Source organism: Chenopodium quinoa, unplaced genomic scaffold (genome assembly GCF_001683475.1).
Source record: "Chenopodium quinoa cultivar QQ74 unplaced genomic scaffold, ASM168347v1, whole genome shotgun sequence".
Lineage (NCBI taxonomy): Eukaryota > Viridiplantae > Streptophyta > Magnoliopsida > Caryophyllales > Amaranthaceae > Chenopodium > Chenopodium quinoa.
The window spans coordinates 2,408,369-2,428,848 of record NW_018742461.1 but is presented as its reverse complement, the minus strand read 5'-3'; the positions used below and the strand labels follow the sequence as shown (position 1 = coordinate 2,428,848).

General features: G+C 36.6%; 3 protein-coding genes across 8 annotated transcripts; 1 reads left to right on the top strand and 2 right to left on the bottom strand.

Annotated features, from left to right (window-relative positions):
• Nucleotides 1-1,167: 1,167 nt before the first annotated feature.
• Nucleotides 1,168-4,344, bottom strand: LOC110718435. The gene is made up of 2 exons (XM_021897267.1): nt 3,539-4,344; nt 1,168-1,590 (listed from the first exon to the last, which is right to left on the bottom strand). Exons 1-2 carry the CDS (start codon nt 3,895-3,897, stop codon nt 1,338-1,340), a joined length of 612 nt encoding a protein of 203 aa, XP_021752959.1. The 5' UTR covers nt 3,898-4,344; the 3' UTR covers nt 1,168-1,337.
• A 1,293-nt stretch (nt 4,345-5,637) lies between these two features.
• Nucleotides 5,638-12,198, top strand: LOC110718702 (aminoacylase-1-like). Of its 3 annotated transcripts, none has more exons than XM_021897591.1 (5): nt 5,638-6,168; nt 6,923-7,375; nt 9,082-9,219; nt 10,361-10,609; nt 11,152-11,265. In XM_021897591.1, the coding sequence occupies exons 1-5, from the start codon at nt 5,764-5,766 to the stop codon at nt 11,158-11,160; spliced, it is 1,254 nt and encodes a 417-aa protein (XP_021753283.1). In that variant the 5' UTR covers nt 5,638-5,763; the 3' UTR covers nt 11,161-11,265. The 3 variants fall into 3 exon arrangements, with proteins under 3 accessions (XP_021753283.1, XP_021753281.1, XP_021753282.1); XM_021897589.1 differs by lacking the exon at nt 11,152-11,265 and adding an exon at nt 11,617-12,198 and having other exon boundaries at nt 5,640-6,168; XM_021897590.1 differs by lacking the exon at nt 11,152-11,265 and adding an exon at nt 11,617-12,198 and having other exon boundaries at nt 5,641-6,168; nt 10,370-10,609.
• Nucleotides 12,199-12,534: 336 nt separating this feature from the next.
• Nucleotides 12,535-19,992, bottom strand: LOC110718701 (disease resistance protein RGA2-like). 4 transcript variants are annotated; one of them, XR_002510951.1, is made up of 6 exons: nt 16,330-19,992; nt 16,122-16,195; nt 14,796-15,034; nt 13,369-14,278; nt 13,155-13,231; nt 12,535-13,005 (listed from the first exon to the last, which is right to left on the bottom strand). XR_002510951.1 is itself a non-coding variant. In XM_021897588.1 (2 exons), exons 1-2 carry the CDS (start codon nt 19,745-19,747, stop codon nt 16,185-16,187), a joined length of 3,429 nt encoding a protein of 1,142 aa, XP_021753280.1. In that variant the 5' UTR covers nt 19,748-19,992; the 3' UTR covers nt 14,665-16,184. The 4 variants fall into 4 exon arrangements, 1 of the variants encoding a protein (XP_021753280.1); XR_002510952.1 differs by having other exon boundaries at nt 14,796-15,029; XR_002510953.1 differs by having other exon boundaries at nt 14,796-14,975.
• Between the last annotated feature and the right edge of the window lie 488 nt (nt 19,993-20,480).

The following is a 20,480-nucleotide window of genomic DNA, read 5'->3' as shown; positions in this document are numbered from 1 at the left end:
GTAAGTCCGTAGTATTTATGAGTATCGAGTAGCTCAAATTGTATTATTGTTTGGAGTTTGCGTGAGGCTTTGTTTCCCAAACCCTTCCTATAAGGTGGTTGGTTTTTTCCAAAATGATGTTACTTGTGGGCTTGTGGCCTTGTGGGAAGTTTTGTTGCATTCTTTCTTGGTACTTGGTAAATTTTGGACAGACAAGTATACAAACTTGTTCTGTGATTCTGTCTCATTGTTGCGTAAGTTTGGGTGTATCTTTTTTGCATTTTAATCATAATATAGTGCAGAGGTCAAGGGGAGAAGGGTTCTTCACCCATATGGTGTATAATGATGCTCTGACTAATCTTCCAAAAATAACTGAGAGCACCTATAAGAACATTGTTTGAATTTCTCTAATGAAGTAGTGAGTGTAATGACTAATGGCATGAAAAAAAAATAAAAAAATGTATTGTATAATCTATTTGGTTCACTGGTGATCGAGTAAAATATTTAAATTTGATGGACCAAGGTATTGCATTTTATATTATTATAGAATAAACAATCAATTTAATTGTCTTTTGTTTAAAATTTTCAAACTCAAATTTAATTGTTGGTCACTAAAATGTATCGGATAATTTTAATATCAACCAAATTATATAGGACAAGTTATTGAAATTCGAAATATGGCGCCCTACTAAGTTTGAAATTTTAGAATTTCCGCATTAGATTGAAGATTACATTGTAAGTTTATAGACATTTTTTGTGGTTCCTATCTTTGCAATAGTTGTTAAAATATGCAAGCCAATCGTCACGATAGATTTGACTAAGATTTTTTGACAAAGATTTGACTAAGATTTAACCTAACCATTATTGTGTAAATTGTACAATCCTAACAGTTAAATTCCCCTCTTAGTCTCTCACCTACCTGTGTGGATGCATATCGATAGTGAACCATGTAATATATGTGTTCTTAATTGTTGATTTTTTTAATGTATGTTGACTTAGGATCAAATTACGTTGATGTCAAGGTTTTAGAGTTATTCAAGACTCAAATTTTCAAGAAGAAAAAAAAAACATGGAAGTAATTTGTATTGGCCCAAAGGCTTCATAAATTTAAAACTTTAGACAGGGCAATATAAGCAAAAGTAGAACATTATTTCATCAACAAAACTTCATTTTCCATATTCTATTTACCTTCAATAGAATAAACATACATCATTTCATGTATAGTAATTAAGCTACAAATAACTATCCAAAAAATTTCCTGAACTAACAAACTCCTACATCTACTAATCTATACATCATAAAATGTACCAGAAATGACGAGAATTTCCTTTGCCAAATATATTTGAGTTACAATTTCTTTATGGAACAAAACCCATGAAAACGATTATATCCTTCAGGGGAACTAATTTGCCAATAGACATGTTGTTGCCCTTGTTGCGAATGATGATCGAGCTATGCTCGTCGTTGCTACTATCAACATTATTGTTCTTGTGGTATTGGTTGAAGGAAGCTTGATCCAGGGTTCCTTCTTTGTAAACAAACACACTTCCGTTTTCATCCATTCTACGAAACTTCTTGTTCCGATCAAACATTGCTTGAAGCGGCATTCCCCTACGCAAAACAAATTTGAGTTAATATCCTAACAAAGTTACAAAAATGTACGTAGTATCAAGCCCTCAACATGTATCAATGTATCATAGCAAGATACACAAGTTCTCTAAGATACTTGTACAAAATGAGCAACGAAGACATTGAAGGCACGATTTCGCTTTTTAAATGGACAAGTCAGGAAAATTGGACTTAACATTCATCAAATCTAGTGAGACCCATTTCTTTACTTAGATATGGACCATGGCTTTATCAAAGTGCATCATAGTACATTCATACAAGATCCAAGTTTTTATAAATGACCCCAGAAGAGCATCATAATTATAAATGGGAGAGGTACTATTCAAACCCATGAACTAACATAAGCGTGACGTCATTTTATTCCACTAGGCTAATATTTTCTTTATTCAATAAAGATTGTTTCATTTGACTTTTTGCAGCCTATAAGTTGTATTTTAAAATATAAATATTTTCATTTTTGTACGTGACAAATTTATACTATAAGGCTTATGGAGTATTATAAAAAAATTCAATGACACAAATTCAATCAGATTACACATGACTTTATAATTTCTTATGAATTAATGAAAATTCAAGATAAATTAAAAGATTTTAAAGTGACCATGAAATTGCAATGAGACAATCTTTTAAATACAAAAAAGTACCTTATTAGTAGTCCAGTAAATAACACCTAAGCAACACAAAGGATATGACCAAAACCTTGCTAACATGATAAATTCATGGATATCATGACTAATTGGCTTTTATTTGACCTTATCATTTGAGATATCACCAACATTTATGATATGATTACTCGAATATTAGTGTTTGGTTGTTTGTTAAAAAAAAAAAAAAATCTCTATAGAGTAGTTCAAATGAAGAAAAAAAAAATTGCTACATTTTTCTACATTCACAAAAAGCTACTTACAAAATTACAATGTATGAATGTACAAATTACGGAATACATATTTACATGCATAGTCATAACCAAAAAGTTTGTGCACTAGATTGATATTTCTTTGACATAACATGGGAATTATACGTCAAGAGTACATATTAGAAATTTTATCTAATCAAAAGTCATAAACTCGTGAAAATTGAACTTGTTGTGAAGTAAATATTGTAATTGAGAGCTATAATGGTTAGGTAAATCACGGAACTTCAATAATCTTTTTTCTGTTGACCAAGTATATTTTGGGTGAAAACTTAAGTGACACTAATATTTTCATATCACTCTCTAATTAAAACAAAAAAAACTTTTATTGACTTAAATTTTTTTCCAATAATTCCTTAATATTCCAAAATTATCAAAAATACCACACAAATTTGCCACACAGTGTGACCAAGGATACTAGAGGTTACTTGATCAGAGGTTGTAAATTATTTTTTTCAATACTGAGGGAAGCTATAACCACTTATCCTTCACTCTCTTTTCTAATATTCTGTAATTAGCTAATGATAGTGAAATCTAACTCATAATTACTCCCTCTGTTCCCATTTTTTGCTCCAATAATTTTGTGAGTAAAATTTCACAACAAATTACCTAGTATTAAAAATATTGCATTTTACTTGTATACTCCGTAATTTGAGTTCGAAATACGAGTAACTTTTTTTAAAGACTATAATCCGTAAAAAGTCAAATAAGACAATTAATAAGGACGGACGAAGTATTAACTAAACAAGGTATATGTGGACCCACAAAATAACAATTTTAAAAGGACTCAAACTTCCATGTTTCTTCGAAACCAAGTCAAAATTCTTAGCCCCAGAAGGGCCAGAACAATCCACCCTCATGTATTCCAAATTGTTATTCCTTCGAATAATCAAATTCGAATCCATTTAAAAAAGCCCCTTATTTTTCTCCCTCAATTAACCATATTAATCAACTTTAATTGATAACAAAAATTAAAAAACGTGTACCAAAACAGAGGAAAAGAGAGAGAAAAACAACCTGACATGAAAAACATCGGAGATAAATTCCATCTCAAGGTAAAAATTGACGGCGTCAATGAAAGCACGATACGTGTAAATATGTAAACCGTCGATTCTACGACGACCGTTAATTATTTGACACGGAAGTTTCGGTTTCGGTAACGGTACCGGAGAATCTGGCGATAAACTCCGATAACCACTAGCGGCGTACAAATACTCCTTCCAAGCGACACCGTTTACGGCTGGAGTTTCCGGTTGGGCGGTAAAGCCCAATGTCGCCATTATGGGCTCTAATTCTTCGTGGGTCATAATGGGCTTGAATGTTCTGGTGTACCAAATTGCTAACTTCCTTGTACACTCAATCATACATGCCTCCATTTTGTTTCTCTCTCTACTTTTTTTGTTTTTTCTCTCTCTAAGTTGTTGTTTTTATGGCGGTGGTATATATAGCACTTTTACAAAAAAATTTGAGGGAATTGATAATTTTATTTTTTGAATTTAAGACTGGTTAATTTTATGGGTTTGTTTGTTTTTGGTGTATTTATCAATTTTTGATTGAAAGTTGGAATTTTTAAATCGGGTTTTTCTGAGGAGGTTTAAAGTTTGTTGGGAAATTGAGAATTTTGAAAGTTTGGGGGTTTTGGAGGAAGAGAGAGGTTTAAGGAAGGATTATGATCATGATTTTTTCATTAAAAAAAAATAAAAAAATTACTTGCTCACCAAGTGTTTTTTTTAGCGAAATAGTTTAGGAGATTATCGGATAAAATAGTTTGCCTTTCAAAATAAACAAAAGAAAGTTAAAAAACAGTATTTTTTTTTTTTTTTTTTTTTTTTAGTCTATGAAGAACTTTGTGGAATTTATAATACTCGTATTGGTGATGGTATTAGTTGCCATATGAGCAAGTGTTTAAGAATTATTTTAGGATATTATTGTATTCACTAAATATGGAAAGTAATTAGGGAGATCAAATTATTTAAAACTTCAACATGAGATGTCAATCAAATCTGAATCTGCTATGTTCACATTATAGAGATGGTTTTTCGCTTCATCATTAGTTAGAGTTCACAACCAATCATCTCCCATGAAATGACATTTCATCCCAACTATTCCCAAATAATATGATATAGACCACGAATACGATGATGAATATAAGATGAATGTGTATAGAACACAACCTAAGTATGTGAATCACACACACACACAAGTTTGTATTTGCATGCACTGTAAGTACTCCTAAATATATAGCACAAGTGAAGTTTAGTTGAATTTATTTTACAAGTGGTTATTTATCTATGGCTTTAACAAAAAAAAAAAAAAAAAAAAAAATGTATTACTAACATCCAATGTTCAAAACCTCATCTTGTTTCTTAAAGCTAGTTACATTTGTTGTTAGTATACATGTCAAAGAAGGATTATAAAGGGTGTGAAATACTCCTATCGTGGTTTTCCTTTAATTTGATTTATCCCTATTAGTTTGCCTATACGACTTTTGATATGTTGTCCTCACTTATCTCTTCCTATTATTTCATGTCAAAAAACATCCAAACATTTTCCCACTTACATATACACCGAAGTTTATAACACTTGAAAACACTTGAAAATATGAAGTGTTTGTATAGAGCAATATAAGATGATGGACCAATAAAAGAGTATAGAAGTGAGTAATTATAACTTCGCGCGGGTAGCCAAAACCCTAAAGCATAACCAACTCAAATCAGAGGAAAAGAAGGGACAATGGGTCTTGGAGTTGTGCTAAGAGACTCGGATGGGCAGATTTTGGTGTGTGTAGCAGAGAGGACACAGGCAATTTCCCATGAGCATGCTGAGGCTCTTGTAGTGAGGCATGGATTACAGGTTGCAAAGAATAGAGTTATAGAACCTTTTAAACGATTCTCTTTTTTGTTTTATCCAACTGTAGGCTGTATGTAGGAAAACATATGGGTCAATGCCTGAAATTGAAAGTCAATGTCGGAAAAGAGAGCCCAGATTTCATTAAACAAAAAAAATGATCGTGGTGGTTTTTAAAAACAAAGAATCGTTTAAAAGATTTTTTCTTGCAAAATGAGGCATTTAAAAGGTTTTTTGTTGATAAATTTTCATAAAAAGAAAAAAGACATCAAAACATAGAGGCTGTGCAAGTGTTCATCTATAGTTTTGGTCATAGCGTAGCCATAGTTATTGTTGACTTATATCCCCTGCCGCTATCTGAAACTTAAGCAAAGTTCACTCAAAGCTCCATTAAAATGGAATCAAGAACAAAACCCATCTTCTTCCTCTTCTCAATTCTCTATTTTCTCTCTCTTCTCTTCATCTCAATCACAGCAACCCAAAACCCATCTTCATCAATCATTTCCAGATTCCAAGAATACCTTCGAATTAACACTGCTCAACCAAACCCCAATTACTATGAAGCTTCTGATTTTATTCTATCTCAAGCTAATTCTTTATCCCTTGAATCTCAGACTATTGAATTTGTCAAAAATAAACCCTTAATTTTGCTCAAATGGTCTGGAAAAAACCCTAATTTGCCCTCAGTTATCCTTAATTCTCACACCGATGTTGTTCCGGTTGAATCCCAAAAATGGACTTATGACCCTTTTGGTGCTCATATCGATCCTCAGGGCAATATTTATGCCAGAGGTTCTCAGGTAATTATTTCAATCTAATTTTTAGAAATTTATTTTTATTGCAAATGAAGAAAAACTATATACGAAGTAGTACTATTATTGGGTATGTTGTGGAGATGAACTTTGTATAATTCATACTTTATACTCACGTAGTGATTATGGTTTTATCAATTTTGACTCTATGTTTTCCTTGCTGCATGATTTTAATACTACCTTTGTCCGGATTTAGTTGTTGCATTACTAGTTCAAAGTATACTATCCACATGATTATTAATTCTGGCTGGAAGAAGTATAACGGCTTTAATTTGAGGGCGGTGGAGTTGAACATGAAGAAGGGATTGTGTATTTGAAAAAGGAAGAGGTGGGTAGTAGAGAAAATACTGTATTTTGCAATGAAGACCTGTTTATTGTAATAGAATTGAACTTTGCCAAGTCCAAGATGATGTACCTTGTTTTTTAGTCATTCTTTTATGGCTATGAATTGTGATGAAATACTTGCAAGCCTAATAGTTGTGAAGTCAAAATTTTTGTCCTTTGATTTATAATGGTTATACTGCATTTAGAATTTGTTGTAAGGTAACAATAACCTGCTGCATATCTGTATTGGTCAATTGAATACCGCCTCTTTAAGTCTTTATAATCATAGGGTAAAGCTGTGTACATGTCACTCCTTAAACTTGTTAAGGATGGGAGCTTATAAAGGTGCATAGGTATTGTTGTTGTATACTCTGTAGATGGCTGATTATCTTGTGTGGGACTTTTGTTGGCTGTGTAGGATATGAAATGTGTGGGTTTACAGTATTTGGAAGCTATTCGGAAGCTGAAGGATTCTGGGTTTGAGCCCACTCGTACCATTTATTTGACCTTTGTTCCGGATGAAGAGATTGGAGGGCATGATGGGGTGGAAAAGTTGGCCGAGTCTGATTTGTTTAAAAAAATGAATGTGGCCTTTGTTCTAGATGAGGGACTTGCATCACCAGGAGAAAAGTATCGGGCATTTTATGCAGAGAGATCACCGATGTGGACAGTGATCAAGGCTACAGGAGCTCCTGGACATGGCGCTAAGTTGTATGATAATACAGCAATGGAGAATTTGTTAAAGAGTATTGAGATCATAAGGAGATATCGAGCGACACAATTCGATATGGTAAAGGCTGGCTTGAAAGCTGAAGGAGAAGTGGTTTCGGTGAATATGGCGTTTCTGAAAGCTGGCACTCGAACTCCAACTGTAAGTCTCTGCCCTGATTTTCTCCAGGCTTTATGTACTGTAGTCAGTAGTAGAAGCAGCTTCCATGTTGAATATTTAGTTCTGCTCTCGAGTCCTGTTGTCCTCTTATCTTCTTTCTTTTTTCTTCATTTCTTAAAGCTTTGGATTGAGTAAAGGAAACTATTAGTGCCAATCTAGGAAAATCTTAAGGGGCCGTTTGGTTTACACAGGGAAATGGAATGGAATGAACAAAAGGAATGAAAAAGAATGGAATGAAATTACCTTAAATTTTCTATGTTGTTTGTTTTAAAAATAAAGGGAAACACTGCCACCAATCCAACCACCACATAACTACCTAATTGCTTCACTTCCCACCATTTCCAGCCACCACCCAGCCACCCCACCACTCGACGCACCTCCCCCACCACTCGCCACCCTTCGCCGCACCTCCCCTGCCCCTCGCCGCCGCTCCCCGTGCCCGCACAGCTCTCCCCTCCCCTGAAAAATACCCATCACTCCCACTGAAACTTCCCGAGACCACCACCACTCCCACCAAAACAGTCAAATCCTCCATCACTCTCACGAAACTTCCTGAAATCATCACCACTCCCATCAAAACTTTCCAAAACCACCACTTCTTAAGCACCCCATCATGCTCACCCAAAAATACGAGGGCTCCAATACGGAAAAAAATTGATTGATTAAGGAGATTCATGACTTGGATCCATGAATATGGTGTTCATTTTCAAAAAGACGACAATTTAGGTCTCAGATCTGGAATTCAAATGTTCAAAATAAGGAAAACAAATTAGGGTTCTTGGTGAATTTTGGGGGAAAATTCCAGAATTGAATTTTGAGAGAGAGAGAAAGAGAGAGAGAGGGGGGGGGGAGTGGTGGTTTTCGCTGGTTTTGGTGGGAGTTGTGGTGGTTTCGGTGGTTTTCGGTGTGTGTAGTGGTGGTTTTGGCGGTTTTCGGTGGGAATGGTGGTGGTTTCAGTGGGAGCTGTAGTAGTTTTGGTGGTTTTTCGGTGGATGTAGTGGTGGTTTCGGCGGTTTTCGGTGAGAGTGGTGGTGGTTTCAGTGGGAGTTGTGGTAATTTCGGTGGGTGGGGAGGTTTTCGCTGGGGTGCCAGGTTGTTCCGGGGGTGGGGGAGGGATGGCGAGGGTGAGGGGAGGGGTTTTGGTGGGGTGGCTAGCTGTTCCGGTGGTGGGGAGGGTGGTGGTATGGTGGTGTGGTGGTAGCTAGGGAATGGAATGGAAATACCTAGGGGGGGGGTGGGAATCAACTTGGAGGGATTTGGGGGAACGGAGAGGGTAAAGGGAATGGAAAAATGGCCTAACAAACAATATCAAAGGGAATGATTCCTATCGATTCCCATTCTCTTTGATGAATACCCCCAACCAAACGGCCCCTAAAAGTAGACATAAAGTTACATAATCTGTTTGAAAACAAATAGGTGACTTTCTCCACAGTGCTGGAATCATGCCTGTTAGCTCGTAGTGAGACTTTCAGTTATATACCAATTGTACACAGCAAAGGTTGCCTTTTCATCCCAGTTATCAATTTGCTTGTTGAAGCATGCCTGTTCCAGGGCCTGGTTTCTGGTGAAGGTCAGGGAGATGGGACAGATAATGGTTAATTATCAATATAGTCCTTGATAGTTTGATGAGTGATGAGATGTCATATGCCTTAGTTTAAGTTCTAACATGGAGATTTTCTTTCTTTCAGGGTTTTGTCATGAACTTGCAACCTTCTGAAGCTGAAGCAGGTTTTGATATTCGGGTTCCACCAACAGCTGATCAAGAAGCCCTTTTAAGGCGTATCGCTGAGGAGTGGGCTCCTGCTTCACGAAACATGACATTTGAGGTTAAAATTTCTTGTCTGAAGGACTCTTCTATCAGTTTACGTGATAATCATTTAATATTCCCAACCTAGTGCCCCTTCCCCTCCCAATTTATTGAAGAATTATATGTGATGTGTGTATTTCATGTTTATTAGTTTGACAAAATCTCATTAATCTTCCTAACATTTTGATAACTAGTCACATAGATAGCCATGAGTCATGAGCTATGATTAATAAATGCCTGCAGGGATGGCGACTCTAGATTCTTCCTCTACGCAGTCTTTATCTAAGGAAGTTGGAGGAAAATGGGATTTTCTTTGATGATTGCCAATGCTTGTTCTAGTTTATCCATCCTTTTGGTTCTTAGACTGCTTACACTCAACAAATCATAGCACGGGAAGAGATCAATTCAATATTTGTCCTCTAGATTATTCTTCCTAGATTTCAAACTCCCCTGAATGTAGTGTGTTAAGGACATACAAATGGAAAAAGTCCCTCTTCTCAAATTCCAGATTAAGAATCCATTGAGAGTAAATCAAATGACTGAATTAGATTTCCTAAGTTGCCCAACTTATACCGTAGAAAGTGTAGATGCTACAGTTGTGTTAGGGTTGTCTGGCTAAGCGTAGATTCGACAATTAAAGTAGATTTGAATCACTACAGTGAATCTGACTAATGAATATGCTGTTGTTAATTGACTGTACCAAACTTAATAATAATATCCAAAATGCTGTTCCTATCAGCATTTCTATGGCTTAGACTGTGATTTCAAAGTGCAGAGACAAATTTGCCTAATGTTTATAAAAAATTACAATATATTTTCTGATGGAAAGGTACTCAAAAGTTTGACTTGCTTCTTCCTCAAAAAATTATGTCATGCTCAGCCTACAATTATGTATGTTTATTTTCCTTGTATGGTATTTTACATGCTTAAAATTTTATGTAGTAGAACTTGTTAATTATATGGCTACTTGCAGAACATTTTCTACAGAATCTACTGCTGTTATCTGCTAGCTGAATAAAGTAATGTCATGTGCTGCAATCTGTGTTTATATTACTGATGATGTCTATTATCATTTTCTCTTTACCAAACAAGGCCAAGGATATGGAAGGTGAAATAGTGTAATTATCTGCTATCTTCATAGTTGACTAATATATGTGTAGTATGGGCAGTTTAAGCAGAAGCAATCTGTGCTTGACAACTTCGGTAACCCAGCTGTCACTACTTCTGACAATTCGAACCCCTGGTGGGCCCTTTTAGAAGAGGCTGTTCGCAGTGCTGGTGGAGAACTTGAAAAGCCAGAAATTTTCCCTGCTTCTACAGATTGTCGTTACTTTAGGCGACAAGGCCTACCTGCTATAGGTTTCTCTCCTATGGCAAATACTCCAATTCTACTACATGACCACAATGAGGTACAATATTCTTGCCTTTATTCTTATTCTCTTCCTTGTATTGCATGGACCTAATCTACTTTTGTCTAGTTGTACGTAAATTCAGTTTCTGAGACTGTTGATAAGAAATCCAAGCCTGGACTCAATCCCATGATCATATTATCATATTGAGAACCCTATTTTATTGTTGTTATGAACTAATCATCCTTGGTCTTAAAATCTGAAACATTAAAGATCTGGCTTCCCCTCTTTTAATTCTCTTTAATTTAATTATGGGCGCTGTCTGTTTGACATCTGTATGTATTTGAGTGGGAAGGGTGACAAACTGTCTCCATCTCATAATCTGGTACTCTGGTTTTTAGGGGGTTAGTGCTGGAGGGGCTTCTATACTCAAAAGAATTAGATCCAACTGCCACCACGTACTCTCTACATAGCTCAATCGGGAAGGAAAATGGTCACTATATTTGAACCCTGGCTGTGGCCGGGATGGAATTAATCTTACCACCTTATAATTCTAGTGTTCTCATTGATGGAATATACTTCATTATCTCTTTTTGTTGAAGGTCGTGTGAGCAGTAAGCCAGTGGGTGGGTTTATAGGATTCACTTATGCCAATACAATACAAATACAAGAGGGAGTTGATTTTTACACTCCAAAATTGATTTTAACTCCCTCACACACACAATTATGGGTTCTAGCGTATCCACTAGTTTAGGAATAATGAGTTACACCTTATAGTAAAATGTAAGATGACATATTTCTGGTGCACCCAGTAGATATCAGACACTAGAAAAGCAGTTAAAATTTTAACATTTCGAACGTTCTCAATGTGCTAGGCTGCTAGCATATAAACTCACCAATTCTTGCCTTTCTTTCAATCTGTTGGGTTCTGTTTTGGAATCCAAGGCTGGCTTATCAGTTGCGTTTAGCAATCATGAATCCTACTAACTTTTACGGAGTATGTCTTATGGTCTCCTTTACAAGCAAAAGGAATACTCGATATTTCTGACACATTTTCCTTGTTGCAGTTTTTAAATGAAGCAGAGTATCTAAAAGGAGTCGACATATATGTGTCTATTATCAAAGCTTATGCATCTTATGCTGAGCATGCTGAAGCTAAAGGTTCCATCTCCAAAGATGAATTATGAGAGGTATTTTCTCTTAGAAGACCCAAGACTCTGCATCACTATTCTTTGGAGGATTGCACTCTTCCAATTTCAAGTACTTCCTATTACATAGCATGTCAGAATGATCTGTTGCTGAAACAGTCAGGTGTTTTGTTTACCTGGTGACGACTTCAATTGATTCAGCTTCATCTGTGTAAATTTGGAACTTCCAACTTCATTTTTTAGGTTTCACAAACTTACCGGTTTATTGATGTTATTAGCACGGCCAAAGTGCAGAACTGAAATCACTGACAGCTGTGTATTAAGTTTTCTCCTTTCCATACGACTGATATGAGTACTCCATTTCGAAATAACAATTACACTTTAGCCATTTCGAAATAATGATTACGCTCCCTTTAGCCGTTCTGTAATATATGACCCATGTTACTTTATTACCCCCATTTTCTGTATCGTTACTTACTGCATTCCACTATTATACCGGGACTTAGGATGTTATAATTTTCAGTTTCCAATAATTGCTCTTTCCTTCTTGACTTCTTATCCTCCTAGGCTGCTGCTTGAAAAATGGCTACATTGGGTGGATTTAGTTTTATGTGTAAGAGGTTTAAATTCTCATGATACTTTGTTCTGAGCAAGCAACATCATCAGCCCCCCTGTAATACTTTTTGTTAAAATGGTTGTTCGATGACTTCGATCTCTACTCTTGAAAGTGAGAACATTGTTAACTCAAAACAATACTCATACAAGATTTGTGATGAACTAATGACCAAACCTTTGGTGGCAAAATGTATGTAACATTGCAACACAAGTATTATAGGAAATAATCTCACTATTATATAAATTCACGGTTTTTCATTCAGTGATACTCTACTCTGTTAAGGAGAAAATTGAGATACAAACAATACTAAATGTTGCATTGCCGTGCTTACATGTCTAAAAGAGTCGTCTGTATATTTTTCTTTCACAATACATTATTTGAAAGACTATGAAGTATTTACATGATCCTGAGTCAAATACGTTCTTGAAAGATATTTTTGCAATTCACTCTGTCAAGCCAAGTCTTGCAGTCCTCCACGTCAAATCCCACAGCAGCTTCCTGCAGACCGTCCATAGCTACATCGTAAATCTGAATCAACATTCAACAGATAAAATAGGCGCTTGCTAGCTGTTGGTTCCAAATAGTCAGAGAGACTTGAGAATTGGTTAACTCCTCCACATCATGTTCATCCAATGAAGTGACGCTCTTAGCAGCTTTCACATGAGTACAATCTGAAGCACATTAACAAGTACCTGGACATTATAGAATTATAATAGGGTTCATAGGCAGTCAATCATCAGGCAAAGTACATACATGCGAAAATAAAAGATTGTACACCATCCACTCAGAAAATAAAATCTTTCAACTTTCTACAAATCAAGAATATAAATGATCAAAATACCTTTTAATTATGAATTATGATAATGAAAGTTTGATATCAACTTCATGCTTCATGAAAAAAATAATTTACGCCTTCACCTGCAATTAATTACCAGTACACTATATAAGTACGAGTAGTATATTCTGCACAAGCATACAAGCGTAGATGGTTCAATGGAAAACAACACATAGTGCTTCAAAACTAAACAGAAAAGTGACTCATTGTAATTGCTTACCAATTATTCTGTGGGGGATGCGTTGAATCTTGGGCCAGTCCTCCCCATCTGGTTCTTTGCATCTTTCTTCTAGTTCTGGACACTTAACTATCTCAAGGTTCTGAAGGGAGGCGAGGTTCTGCATTGATTCAGGAAGTGATGTAATGGCCTGGCAATATTTAATAGACAGGGAACGGAGACATTGTTGAAGGGATTTCCATGGCATGCCATCATCATCGACCTCGTCTTCAGAGAAGCTAAGTTGATGATTGTTTTCAAACCCTAATGACTCCAAGGCAGTGAGATGCTCCAACCCCCCTCTTCCAAGTCTCCTCAAATTTTGGGCAACCAGAAATTCGAAGGCTTCTTAGGTAAGAAGTGTATTTGTATTTCCGGAATACATCCCCATATTCTGATAAACTCTCCACCTTCTCATTACAAAATATGTGGAGTTCATTGACTGGAAAGAAATAGCCCAATTATCCTGTGCTCTACCCCAACTTGGAATTTTAGTACCCTTGTAATACCTCAAGACAAATTTCTTGAGATTCGAAGGTGGTTCTAGCTTTTCCATCACCCCTTCCCACTCTACACATCCATCATTTTCATAAGAATATAGAATTTCAACCTCAGTGAGATGTTTCATACCCTTCAAATACCCTCCTCCTCCATCATCATTCATGTAGTTTTTGCCGATTTTGATCTCTATGCCACCTATTAAGTTGGTCAGGGGTTTTAGGTCTTTCAGGTCTCCCATACATCGCTCCTCTGTAGAAACTCTCCTTTCCATACCCACCACAAACAATGGTAGCACCCGAAGATTAGTCAACTTACCCATGCCTGATGACCCAGATAAAAGCATCTTATAGAACAATGAGAACCTGAAGCTTGATTAAGTGGCCATTTCTTCAGGAATTCTTCATCAGCTAACCTAAATTCTCAGATTGCAATTTTGAAATGTTTAATTTGAATACCTAACAGATTGCAACTTCAGAACTAAAAAGGAAAGTATAAATGAAACAGGAACAAACTACTTGTCATGGAACTTTTCAAAAATAAATGCATGGCCTCAGTTATGAATCCTGATTCCAGGTTTAGACCCTCTTTCGGGATGCATTAACCCATTAACCCATTAACACAAGGCCTCTAGACTCATTTGTTTTCCTAACACTTCAATAAATGGGCTCTAAAAGAATGACATTTATAGCTAAATGACAAGGCCTAAGATGTTTTATATAGCACTGATGGAAGAACAATAGATGCAAGAAACTTTGTCAAGGTTTACTACTGAGTAACAAGAAATTTACTAGCCAGATATAAATTGGCAATCATAAAGGCCATTACCTTTTACTATGAATTAATGTGGGAATACAACATTCACACGCTGCATAACGCAGAAACAGTAAAATATAGCTTCAACTCAATTACTTCATAGTGCAGATAGTTACCTTCTCCTTCCCTGCTCTGAAACCTTTCAGCCCATGTGAAATAGATACTAGATAAGTGGATCAATGGTAGAGCTGCAGTGCTAGAACTAGCAGCATCGAATCTCACAAACTGGAGATCCCAGTGCTTGGAATCCAAGAATCATCCTTCCCTTGTTATGCTCTCATCCCATTTAAGCTACTCTTTGATTGCAATTTAAGCAACAATCCTGGTTTAGTAGAAATTCGGCAAAACTCCTATTCTACAGTATATGAATCCTATCAGCTAGAAAAATCATGACAGTATGATATATGAAGCAAGCAGCAACAGAACCTACTTTTGAGGTTGAACAATATAACTATGTATTAAAGTTCCATGGATTGAGCCATAGGACCGGACCAGGACATTTAATTTCAACGCACACTAATGAACTAAATCAAAAAAAAAAAAATGGCAGATATCATCAGGAGGAGTATGCATCATCTAGCAAAATCAGTAGTGATATACATATTAATTATCAACCTTGTTAATAACAATAGGATGTGCTCATCTCATAGAAAAATATGGTTGACCATCATTAAAAACAAAACATGCCAATTTTCCAAAGGTATAGATGTAAAAATTAAATAGCAATACTATTGATTCTAGTTATGAGCTGAATCAGAGTATACTTACAGCAGCATGCAACTTCTACTTTTCATTAAGGAGTTAATATTAAGGTTTGTGTGAATGTGTGTTGTCAAGATAGATTGTGCCAATAAGAATCTAATGCCAATATTAACAAACATGAGGTAATATCCATCCCCCCTTGATTCATTGATATTATGTTTGCACAAAATCTGAAATAAACACGTATATACACAAGCACCTATATATGGTGAAATTCAACTAGACAGCCAAAGCCCACACATATAATATAACCCGTATTCTGGTAACCAGCAAGCATAAGCTTCATTATATCGAAATCCATAAGAGACTGTTAAATGTCTTAAAAGTGTGTTATCCAAATATCTTATTCTCATAATTTTAATTAATATATCTGAAATTTCAGATATTAGACCTTAAGAAATCTGGTCTAATATATATAGTCTGAATTTTAAGGTATATTCTAATTCGATCTACTCATCTACTTAGTTTTATGTACAAGGGTATACATCTATACAATTTATCACTTCTATTAGAAGATTAATCATGAAAAATTGGTTGTATTAATTACAATAGTCAACAGTAAAACTAGTGAAACTTTTGGTGTATGCGTGACCAAAACTACTAAAATGGTAATACTAACATGATAATTGACAAGGCATCATATGCTATGAACCCAAAAATTGAATATGGGTAGACATTACCTTTGACCAGTGGAGTTATATATAAACGAACATTGAGTAAATGAATTCTTTCGGGCGCTGATTTTAGAAGAAATCTGGAGCAAATATTAATGGTGTTAGAGAGATGATAAGCAAGCCAGCAAGCAATCCATTCCTTAAAAAAGTTGGAAAAATAAAAGTGAAAAGACGACAATAATAATAGTAATAACCCCTATTTTATCATTCATACCTAGTTTAATGTTGGGGATATGTTGGATATTGGACCAGTTAGCACCATTCTTGTTCTTGCATTCCTTCATTAATTCTGGGCTACATTCCCATATATGAAGTTCGGTTAACGAGGTGAGGTGGCGCATCTCTTTTGGCATTGTTTTCAATTTTGGACAATACATAATATTAAGGGAATGGAGAGATGATAAGCATCCAATCCCCTTTGGCAGCTTCACCATGGCATCCAGTCCCGATAATTCCAAGGAACGGAGAGTGGGAGCAAGGTATCTCCATGGCATCTCTGCGTCACTTCCTTCTTCTGTGCTTTTGTTGTTGCTGACATCATCTTCATCCTCCAATTCCAACCCAGGAAGGTAATACAATGTTAAAGTCTCCAAGGCAGTGAATTGGTCCCACACTCCTCGTCCTGATATACTCTTCAAGTTATGGCAGAAGCTAATTTGAAGGGAGCGAAGAGAGGACAGGCGGCCGCTTCGGAACACCTCACCCACCTCTCCTGTTTTCAATTCCTTCTGTTCAAATGTAATACAGAGATTCGAAAGATAGTGGATGGGAAGAGAAGTTAAATATCCCACGTTATCTGTCGTCACTTTCCTCAATCTTCCCTGCCGGCCTTGATCCTCTTTATGATTATTATTAGAAACCGACAAACCATGAGCACTCTCCCTCATTATTGGGCCCAGCGCTTCATTAAAACCTTTTAATTCCAATTCTTGCAGTTCCGGACACAAAGGAAATGTTGTCAATTCTGGACATCCACTTATATCAAGACGAGAAAGTTTTGGTGCTTGCGGTGTCTCACTCTCCTCTGATTCTGATGATGACTTCCACCATCCCTTCAACTTTGGCATACCCCAAAGCTCCAGCGTTTCAAGGGATGGAAAGAATACCAACTCATCATCATCTCCACTATTAATACTACTACTCTCCATATACTCCACTTCACTCAAACCTTTTAATTTAAGGACTTTCAAATGACGCAGTTTACTCATCAACGGAAGATGCTCCAACCTTTTACAATCACGAATCTCAATTTGAACAAGATTTGGGAGACAACAACTGAGAGTCATCATCCAGGTTGGGAGCCCCGCTCCTGGATAACACCACAACCTTAACTGTCTAAGGTTCGAGTGGGGTTGTAGGCCTTGCAGCAATACTTCTGCATTAGTATTCTCCTCTGTTACCCAATTGTACATAACTTCCCACAATTTTGGACTTTTGAATAGCATTCCCCCTCCTACTGCATCGTATCTCACGTCTCTTTTAACTACAATCTCCATAGTGTGAGTGTAATTGGTGAAATCATCCAAATCTTCAAGCTGACCAGAAACACAACCCAAAACTGCATCGCTTGTTGCACTTCCACTAACTACAAACCCTGTCAAGTTTCGCAGAGATGCCATGCTGTTCATCCCAGGAGGCATACAAGTTAAACTCCAGCAACCAGAAATATCAAGGTGCCTAAGATTAACTAATTTCCTCAACTCCCTTGGCAACCTTTTTAGATCCATACACCCACACAACTTTAATGTTTGCAAGCTATAAAGCTTGGTAATGGATGAGGGCAATACACATAGATCCCCATTATATGAAAGGTCAAGATACCTTAGATGCACCAATTCACCTATCCCGCTCGGCAACTTTTTCAATCCATCACAATCATTTAAACGTAATACCCTTAAATATTTTAAATTTGATACACCCCCCACAAATGGTTTTAAAGAGAAATAACGAACCTCTGTACCCAGAAATGTACGCATCCTTTGCATATTGCTCAACTTACCAACAACATCTTTAGGGGTACTTCGATCAATGAATACATGGCGAGTTTTCTCGTTAAAACATCGTGTACTATAGGTGCACGACAATATGTCTGTCCCTGCTACTTCTTTGGCAAGATCATGAATTAGATCATGCATTTTGCATGATATAATTTCCTTAGTACCTTCTGCCCGTTCTACATCTTGAAAGAAGCACCTTTGCAATAACTGCTTGAAATACTCCTCCCCAACATCTTCAAAACTCTCTGCATCTGACGGCATAATGAAGCCTTGAGCCATCCAAAGACAAATCAAATCCTCCTTGATAATCTCGTAATCCTTTGGGAATACTGCACAATAACTGAAGCAACTCTTCAAATGGAACGGAAGATAATTGTAACTGATCTTCAACACAGGTATTATGCCATTGCTCTCATCTTGTACAATGTTTGCCAAATCAGTATTTTTCAAATTCTCCCACTTACTTTCCTCCTGACCTCGAAGAAGACTTCCGACCACCCTAATGGCAAGTGGAACATTTGCACACTTTCGAACAATCTCTTTTCCTATATCAACCAAGTTTGCCTCTATTTGATGTTGCCCCGATTCAAGCGTCATTCTTTGAAACAAATTCCAAGAGTGTTCGTCTGAGAGACCCTTCAATTCATGAGTCCAACAACTTCCCACAACAACAGCTACCTTTTTACAGCGCGTAGTCACCAAAATTCTGCTACCCTTCCCACCTCCAACCAACAAATTTTTCATTGTCCTCCATTCTTCAGAATTCTCATTCCAAACATCATCCAGAACAAGTAGATACTTGTTCCTATCAATTCCTTCTCTAAGCTTTATCTGAAGCTGGTCCATACTTAGGCCATCACTTTGATTAGCCTGGTTGGTGGCAGCTGCAAGAATTTGACCAGCAAGTGCTTTGACATTGAAATTATCAGAGACACAAACCCACATCTTCAATGGAAATTCTTTCTTAATCTTGTCATCACTATAGACAAGTTGGGCAAGAGTAGTTTTACCCAACCCTCCAATCCCAACAATGCTGACAACAGAAACATTCCCCTCAACAGTAGTGTCTAGTAACATATCAATCAAAAACCTCTTATCATCATCCCTCCCAATAATCACATCATTCTCCAGATTCTCCAGATTCACATATGAGTGAGTTTCCCTCGTGCTATCCTTGAGAACAACCGGGTGTCTAAACCCAACAGCAAGCTGATGATCTTTGACAACATCATCCAACCTTTCCCTGATGCTTTTGATCTCCCGAGACCAAATGAAAGCAGAACGAAGCTGATTAAAGCGAGAGAAGAAAAGGGATACCTCTTTACTCAAGTTGTTGCCAGGCATGAGCTGCTTGCGATGAGCAAGAGTGGTAACCTCGTCAAACAAGTCATCGGCTTGGTAAAGAGCTTCCTTAAGCCTCTCAAGTCTGTCACGCTCAGGGTAGCTGGAATGACTGTGGTGCAGCCGCTCTTGTTCTTCAGCTTCACGTAGGATGGAATCGATGGTGGACATAGTCTTCTTGAGTTTATGAAGCTGGGACTTCACACCCAATACAGATCGAGTTTCCTTCCAAACAGCAGAGTCCAGCAATTGAAGGATGGTTTGCACCAGTGAAAGCCCTCCTGCTACATCCATCTCTCTCTCACTCTTCTCTCTTCTGGGTTAATTGTGTTTTTGAGGAATGCAAGGAAATGCAAACGAATCAATAAGGGAGTAAGTTTTTTAGGTGTGAATGTTTAGGATTTTTCAAAAGACAAGCTTTATCCTCATCAAATTTTCAGGCTTGTTCCCCCCACAGGCCCACAATAATTGAAAGACAGGTTGTCTAGTACCATCATTTTATAGCTATTTACTTTTCCGTACTCGATCTACACAGCTAATCGTTTTATTTGTCAGTTTTTACTCATTTGAAGTTAGTCCCATTATATTCAAATTTTTTTTTACAGTGGTTTATTATAGAGTAATTAGAAATAATTCACTTGAATAATAACTTTAGGCGATTTACTTTGAATAATCACAACTTTTGATTATTATCTAATAGTTCCACCTTTGATATGCGCTTTCCTCCAGCAATCCCAGGTGACCGGTGACATGATTTTAATAAAACATATTCTCACCAGAGAAATTTAGAAAATATGTTTTACGTTTTCTCCTCACTAGATTCCTCACCTATATATTTAAAGGAAAACATATTCTCACCATTGAGAAATTTAAAAAATTCAATGTTACCGATGAGAATTTCCCTAAAATAAATAAATACTCTCTTTGATTTGATCATTCGTTCTTCTCATTTCTCGATTAAAAAGGTTACAAACATGTTTACATATGAAATTTTTTCTGAATGGGTAAAAAAATTAATCATTAGTTT

What these genes read in the sequence shown, in the direction of transcription:
- LOC110718702 (XM_021897589.1), top strand. Translation starts at nt 5,764, where the DNA reads ATGGAATCAAGAACAAAACCCATCTTCTTCCTCTTCTCAATTCTCTAT. An exon ending in CTGGCACTCGAACTCCAACT is followed by an intron (nt 7,376 to 9,081) that starts GTAAGTCTCTGC and finishes TCTTTCTTTCAG; the next exon opens with GGTTTTGTCATGAACTTGCA. An exon ending in CACGAAACATGACATTTGAG is followed by an intron (nt 9,220 to 10,360) that starts GTTAAAATTTCT and finishes ATATATGTGTAG; the next exon opens with TATGGGCAGTTTAAGCAGAA.
- LOC110718701 (XM_021897588.1), bottom strand. Translation starts at nt 19,747, where the DNA reads ATGGATGTAGCAGGAGGGCTTTCACTGGTGCAAACCATCCTTCAATTG.
- LOC110718435 (XM_021897267.1), bottom strand. Translation starts at nt 3,897, where the DNA reads ATGGAGGCATGTATGATTGAGTGTACAAGGAAGTTAGCAATTTGGTAC. An exon ending in TCCGATGTTTTTCATGTCAG is followed by an intron (nt 1,591 to 3,538) that starts GTTGTTTTTCTC and finishes TGTTTTGCGTAG; the next exon opens with GGGAATGCCGCTTCAAGCAA.